The 7,445-nt window shown below is 39.2% G+C and overlaps 1 protein-coding gene across 4 annotated transcripts in view; it reads left to right on the forward strand.

Annotated features, from left to right (window-relative positions):
- LOC109531302 (rho GTPase-activating protein 6) overlaps positions 1–7,445 on the forward strand; it is a 23,576-nt gene that overhangs the window by 5,914 nt on the left and 10,217 nt on the right. Inside the window, exon 1 of one of the 4 annotated variants that reach the window (XM_019895536.1) lies at positions 348–513. The exons of 2 other annotated variants lie outside the window; for them this stretch is intronic. In XM_019895536.1, the coding sequence (XP_019751095.1) occupies positions 475–513 (39 nt within the window). In that variant the 5' untranslated portion in view covers positions 348–474. Of the gene's footprint in view, positions 1–347; positions 514–3,997; positions 4,163–7,445 lie in introns of those variants that run through there. One more of the 4 variants, XM_019895535.1, reaches the window with a different exon arrangement.

Genomic DNA, 7,445 nt, shown 5'->3' on the forward strand with positions numbered 1-7,445 from the left:
TCTCTCTCTCTCTCTCTCTCTCTCTCTTCCGGGTCTAACTCACGCTTGCTTCTTCTCCATGGTAACCGGAGTGGAGGCTCATGGGAATTGATGCGTTTGCAGCCCCGCCAATCCACGGAAGAAGTAAAGGTTCACTGTGAAAAAAATAATCAGAACGATGAAAACGGATGGATGGATGGATGAAAACGCGTTAATTAAGATTTGACAGTAAATTGAACATAATTTCTAAAAGAAAGTCTCTAGATTTATTCAGTTTAAGTCTCGTTTTAAATTATTATTATCATTCTTTTGTTAAAGTTCTCCTGCGATGGAGCTCTCAAATCGGTCAGTGAACGTACCGCACTTCCCCTGTCAAGAGTTTGGACCATTACTGAGAACAGGATGACTCCGCTACGTATTGTGGTGGGAAGTTTAGTTTTCAGTCATGAGGCGTCAAAATGATTCATGAAAACGTTGCAGGCTTGAGTCGTGGAAATGGGGGAACGTCGTTTGAAACGAAGTGCTACTTATCATGTAAGTCGTTAATGTTTGTCTCAGTTATTTGCGCTTCTACAGTTTATATCCTGTTGGTACGGTGGAGTAAATGTTATATTTAGAGTGCATCCACGTACAGATCAAAGTTACAAAGTAATTAAATTAGTATTATTAATTATCTTTCTGATTTTCCCCCCTAGAATATCACTAAAGAGTTGTGTAATTGAGCTCCGAGTTAAATAATATTAATTTTGCATTTTTTTACTGAAAAAAAAACAATGAAAACTATTTTTGTGAAAGAGTTAAAAAACACCCTAAATGAGATTTATATGCAGGGAAAAGGAAATCAAAGTCAAGCGCCATTGAATAGCTTCCTGAGCACTGGGGACGTTGAGAATGAAATGAAATATCAATGAACTATGTCTTCAAAAGTTAGCGTGGCCAGCAGGATTGTATGTATCCAAACTGCACATGTGTTGGCGCACAGCAGCAAGAATAGTCAACAACATTGTACTGTATGCAGCAAACAAGTGTCCATGATTCCATAAACACTGTAGTCTTTATTTACACAGTACTGGAATAAACACCATCATTTTGTTAACTCAGCAGTGGAGCGACAACTTTATGAATTAAGTGAGACGAGATACACGGCAGTGAATATGAACAGCAGTAAAAATGGTCAGCATCATTATATGTGGCCAAAAAAAAAAAAACAACAACAACAGCAAATCAATAAATGTGGTGGGAATTAAAAACATATAATCAATAAACAGCACTTTGCACACACAGATGCACTATAAAAAAACACAACTTGTATTTTGGGGGGATAAAACTGTAATTTAAGTTGGAACAACTTTAAAATACACATGATTGATCTTTATGGGAACAATATTGGTTAGCACAACAAAGCAAGCTAATTGTTTCCTCCAGAGTGATTTGCTGAGCTGTTTTTACTTATATTTTGAAGTTGGGGGAGCAATACAAGGGACAACAGTTCTGTAAACTCTTATTTATTAAAATACTTTAAGTGCCCAACTTAAAACTTCATCAAAGGCTGTTAGTTCACCCAAGTTTTATTTTATTTTTTTTTCACAGTGCATGAACGCAAACAAGAGTTGGCCGTAGCATGGTACATGATGACTTATCACGGATCAACCAGTAATAACTATCAGCAGTGGAGAATTCATATCATATAAAGAGTATAAAAAGCACTACATGTCCCATGAAAGAAAAAAAAATAGTTTTTCCCAGTCAAGGCATTGCAACATGACTGCATTTTCACAATAGAGCAGACCTGGTTTACGTCAGGAGAGACGGATTCAAACCATGTGTTGAGGGTGTTTGTCAAAAAGGGGTGTGACAGCATGGGAACACGCTGACACATTTTGCAACTATTTAGCTGGATATAACTCAGAACGGCCTTCTCATGTCAAAATCATTTCTGACAAAAAAAAAAAAGTTAACCCTTTGATTGCTGATTTCTTTGTTTACACGCGCATAAAAAGGAAGGACTGCACTTTAATTGGCAGTTGCATAAACAACTTCAGTTCAACATTTTATATTACGGTGTCAGAATAATACACTACTTTTGTTCTTACTCTGTATTTTTTTTTTTAAACCGCAACGAAAATGGGTGGAAAAAAACTAAACAACAAACTTTGATTTATAATCCAGCGCAATGGACACAAGCGCCTCTTTTCATTAGAGCTAAATCTGCTGTGGCAGTAACGCGCATATAATTTAAGACTGTTTGTTCGAAACAGCCAGTCCTCATGGTAACACTGTTTATTTTGCGCAATGGAACCTTGACATTATAAATAGGCTTGTAATGAAAACCAGATATCTGGACCATCTTATAATCGTCAGCAAGAGGGACAGAGTCGGCGCGCTTACGTAATCCTAATTAAATGGATGAATACTCCAGAAAACGTCTTATAGATGTCCTCAACGACAGTTTGGTTTTCACTCATTTTCCATATCGCTTATACTCACTAGGTTCAAGTTGGAACCTTTCCCAGATGACTTTGGCCAAGACACCTGGACTGGTTGCAAGCCAAGCAGGGCACACAGAAAAAAAAAAAAAAACATTCACATTCGCGGACAAATTAGTCTCTTCAATTGACCGAACATGTACATTCTTGGAACGTGAGGTGAAGTATCTGGAGAAAACTCAGGGAAGCACAGAGAGAACATGCTACACAGGAAAACCCCCGAACTTCAGAAACGTGAGGCTGACATTATAAATAATATAAAATGCATTTTAAAGTAATGTTTTAACATTCTTATCAAGCATATAAAAGATGTGTATACTTGTTTTTATTAATGTGCCCCACGAGTAGTTGGTGCCCAGTCTTGGATGTTAAAGTTAGCTGGGAAAGTCTCTAGCTCACCTATGACCTTAGTGAGTACAAACGCAATGCAAAATGAAGTTACGTTACTTAAAAGACTGCCAGTACTGTTCTGGGAGATGATGATTCTGATAACTGACTCTGGAACTGAATCATTTAATTTCCATGGGAAGATTGTTTGAACAAGTTGGACGTCTTTTTTGAACTCCAAAAGAATAACATAGTTTGAATTTAGGCCATACCACGTGATGTGTCATGCCACTGTCATGTTGCTGTGTGACTAAAAGGAGGATTTCATAGGCAAAGTGTCAGAGAAATGCATTGCACGCATGTAATAAATGGTCTTGTGCTTACTAGCTGGAGGGTTCAGTCGCCTGAGCTAACGTTAGAACAAAAGAAGAGTCATCTGGTTTATATGAGAACAGCCCTAGGTTCCCATAGTGGGCCAGCACGTCTTGATCCGTGGCTTCGCTTTACTGCAGGACCATATTTCTTCCCACAGTCGACTGTGCCCTTTTTTTGCATGGCGCGGAATTAAGCCTCCAATTTACCAATGCATCGCTATGGCAACTACTCCCGAGGCAGAGGGTGGATGGATACATCTAAGTACAGAGGTCATAATCAGGTCATTCAAATCTTGCGTTTGTTCCCAAGAGCTTATTATCTGCAGCGTGTCAAGTCACAGGCCGTTAAAATGACAGTGGGGAACTGTATCCAGATCACAGTGTCTGCTTTGAAAGTGAGGGCATAACAGGGTTAACCTGACAGTGGGTTACGTGTATTACCCGTCATGGATTTATTAGGATTTCACTGTACTCTTCCAGTTTGCTCTCTGAGTAAGATCAAACGATTCACCTTTCCAGAGGTATTGTGTATGTATGACCAATACTCCATAAAACCTGGCTACATATGCTAAAGTGCTTACCCCAATGACATATATTTTTTTCAAACTTCAAGCAACAAAAACGTATTGTTAAATGTCTAAATTGGGCAATATTATTAGATTTTGATGATCTCTCTCTCTCTCTCTCTCTCTCTCTCTTTCTCTCTCTCTCTCTCTTCCTCTCTAGATTTATTCAGTTTAAGTCTCGTTTTAAATTATTATTATCATTCTTTTGTTAAAGTTCTCCTGCGATGGAGCTCTCAAATCGGTCAGTGAACGTACCGCACTTCCCCTGTCAAGAGTTTGGACCATTACTGAGAACAGGATGACTCCGCTACGTATTGTGGTGGGAAGTTTAGTTTTCAGTCATGAGGCGTCAAAATGATTCATGAAAACGTTGCAGGCTTGAGTCGTGGAAATGGGGGAACGTCGTTTGAAACGAAGTGCTACTTATCATGTAAGTCGTTAATGTTTGTCTCAGTTATTTGCGCTTCTACAGTTTATATCCTGTTGGTACGGTGGAGTAAATGTTATATTTAGAGTGCATCCACGTACAGATCAAAGTTACAAAGTAATTAAATTAGTATTATTAATTATCTTTCTGATTTTCCCCCCTAGAATATCACTAAAGAGTTGTGTAATTGAGCTCCGAGTTAAATAATATTAATTTTGCATTTTTTTACTGAAAAAAAAACAATGAAAACTATTTTTGTGAAAGAGTTAAAAAACACCCTAAATGAGATTTATATGCAGGGAAAAGGAAATCAAAGTCAAGCGCCATTGAATAGCTTCCTGAGCACTGGGGACCACTCACCACCCTTCTGAATGCGATTCAAGTGTGTTTCTTCAGTATTATCGCATGCTTCGATCTGTCCATATTGTACAAACTGCCTCCAAGCTTTCCTGTCATTGTGTTCCAAGAAAAGCTTTGCATCCCAACAAAGCCTTTTAATTGGGGTTAAGTGCTCTCTTTTAGGCAAGGAAAGGTGCAGCAGCTAGTGGTTAGTGGAATACAATCACCTGCACTGTCGTATGTTGGCTGCTGAGACACGACCTCAGTGAATACCAATACACAGATAAATGTGTTTCAACAGATCATTGATGGAAATTGGAAAGAATCAAGCTCCCATGAGTTTATTATTTTAGTTTACACAGCAAATGTCCAAAGAGAAAAATCCAACTAGCCTTAACGTCCCTGTCAAATGAACATAAATATATTTTCTAAACTTCACAAACCACAGAGAGGAGTGTTGTTAGAAACCCTGCCATATTTGAATGATTTTAAAATATCCCCATGTATATTAAATGAGACTTTATGTCAAGAAAAATCAAACTCTATTCTCGTGTTTGCTGAATGCGCTGAAACTATGCCGCACTCAACTTTCAATTGCCAATCTAATACTACGACAATGAAAAATGGAGACCACCGCCTTGAGTATTTTTCTTATGCGTACATGGTTGTGCTGTGAAAATATATCCGCCCAAAGCTTCGGGTGTCTGGAATATATCCCACTGGGCCGTCACGCGACAATGAGGCACTCTAAATTGGCCGCAGCAGCGTAAAGCCCTTGTCCACATGCCAGATGTAAATGTTTTTAATTATTATTATGTTGTTATATGACAACCCCCGCACACTCACCGCCCTTCGCTGTTTTTGCCTTTCTCGCGTGACATGCGCATTGCTGTAGTTAGCCAACTAACTGCACATTGCATTTGTACCTGACCAAAGCCTCTCAAGTTTGTACCCAGGGGGGTGGGGCAACTTAGTGTTTAGTTCATTGTCTTTGCACATGTTTTCAGTAATAATCTTTATAATCTCCTTTGTCATATGACAAACATCAGATGTATTCATTCTTGTTTACTTGGATGCATGGTGTCCCCATCCTGAAAAATGATACGGTCGAGTCATCTGACTTCTTCCTCTGTACTCTGGTGATATATTTCAGTTCTGCCTCATTGGTGGTGTGAATAATAGTGTGAATGGTTGTTTGTCTTCATGCACTCTGAACAAAATAAGCAGCATAGCAAATCAATGGACGGATTCATGTTTATTTGTAGCTTCACCATCTGCTGCCTTGTTCTTGTCATTGCATAGGCTGCAGATTGCAGAAACTCACTGAGCCAAACCAACACGTTCTCCTGTTAAACCTTTTCCTTTTTAATTAACATTTCTACCCTAGTAAAGTTCTGCACTCTACTGAGAGCTTTTGTAATTGTTTTGCCTAAAGGCAGAAAAAGAGGCACACATATGGCATGATGTGTGGAAGTCAAGTTCAACATGAAGAAGTAGGAGTTCATTGAGAAGTCAGATTTGTAAGCTAACACTTCAGACATGATTGACCTTGAATGAAAAAAGGTAGAAGTGCTCCTGACAACACCTGCGGGAAACTTTCTTGCTCTTGCATCACAGGTGCTTCCATGCGTGGAGTGTGATGTCAAATTGAGTCACAGAAAGGACTTGCGCAACACTTTCCAACCCAAACATTAAACGCACTTGCACAATCGAATGAGATGCAATGCAAGATTTCAACTGATACCGTTGGAGATGTGTTTTGGTTTTGTCAGTGTTTCTTGCTCGTGTAGTTTTTTTATTTTTTTATTTATTAAATATATATTTTTTAATAATAGGACAATTAATCGGTTGTTGAAATTTTACTCTGCCAACATCGGAATCTGTGTCGGCTTAAAAAAAATGTAGCAAAGGTGAGCCAGAGTTACTCATTTATTGAATCGTAAAACACAAACAAATTGATCACACACGCTGCTCTCAGCCACAGCTCACGCCCACAACCGCACGTAGACTCGCTGATGTTACTCCCCAGGAGGCCCCGCCTCTCAAAAGCACATCCTGTGTCTAACATACAGACTCTAGTCCACCTGTACAATATCTCCAGTAATGGCTTTGCATTTACTGCTTGCAATTTTGCACGCGTGCGTTCAAATATGTTGACAGTGTGTTCAAGAAATGTGTTTTCATAAGTTTAAAAGTGTGCAGGTCAGGGCAGCACTTTGAGGGGGAAAAAAGTGAGTTCTATTTGGTTTAAATCTATAAAAATGTGTGCCTGTGTTGTGGATTTTCACTTACTGGATAAACAGTCATTGACTGACTGTATGTGTTTTATTGTGGTCATCGCAGAAGCTTTGCTTTGGCAACAGTCTCATAATAATATTGCCAGCGGGTTGTGTTGTCGTCGATCCCTGCGACTGTCGCTTGAACCTAATTCTCATTTAATGGAAGCGAGCCACTTTAATGTAAGCCTTATCCTGATAATGAGCGACTAAGCCTCTTTGGAACACAGCTCATATGATTATCTTGACTTGCGCTGGATGGATCAAGGCGGTCGTAATCTGCAGCACGGTGATGCTCGACAAGTTTGAGGATTGCGCTTCAGATTATTGAAGCCGTCGTTGGCGTCGAATCACCACCTTTGACTTTTTTTTTTTTTTTAATGTGTGGCACTTTTGTATTCAAACGTTGACGTTTGCACTCACAACTGTGAACGTGTGTTTTCAGAGGTAGGCTTCTGTGAACACACCTCCGTTTGAGTAAGATGTCTTCAGCCGGGGCATGACGCAGGATATGATTCATGCCATCGTCGGGTTCGCAGCCTATCACGTCCTTTTCAAGATCTTCATCGTGTGTGATGGATATTTATAACTTTGGAGGGTCAAGAATTGTTGAAGGTTAGGCAAGTGGTGGTTATGGTTAAAAAAAAAATCAACAAGAGATGTTTAATGAT

This window comes from Hippocampus comes, unplaced genomic scaffold (genome assembly GCF_001891065.2).
Source record: "Hippocampus comes isolate QL1 unplaced genomic scaffold, H_comes_QL1_v1.1 scaffold237, whole genome shotgun sequence".
NCBI classification, from domain to species: Eukaryota; Metazoa; Chordata; class Actinopteri; order Syngnathiformes; family Syngnathidae; genus Hippocampus; species Hippocampus comes.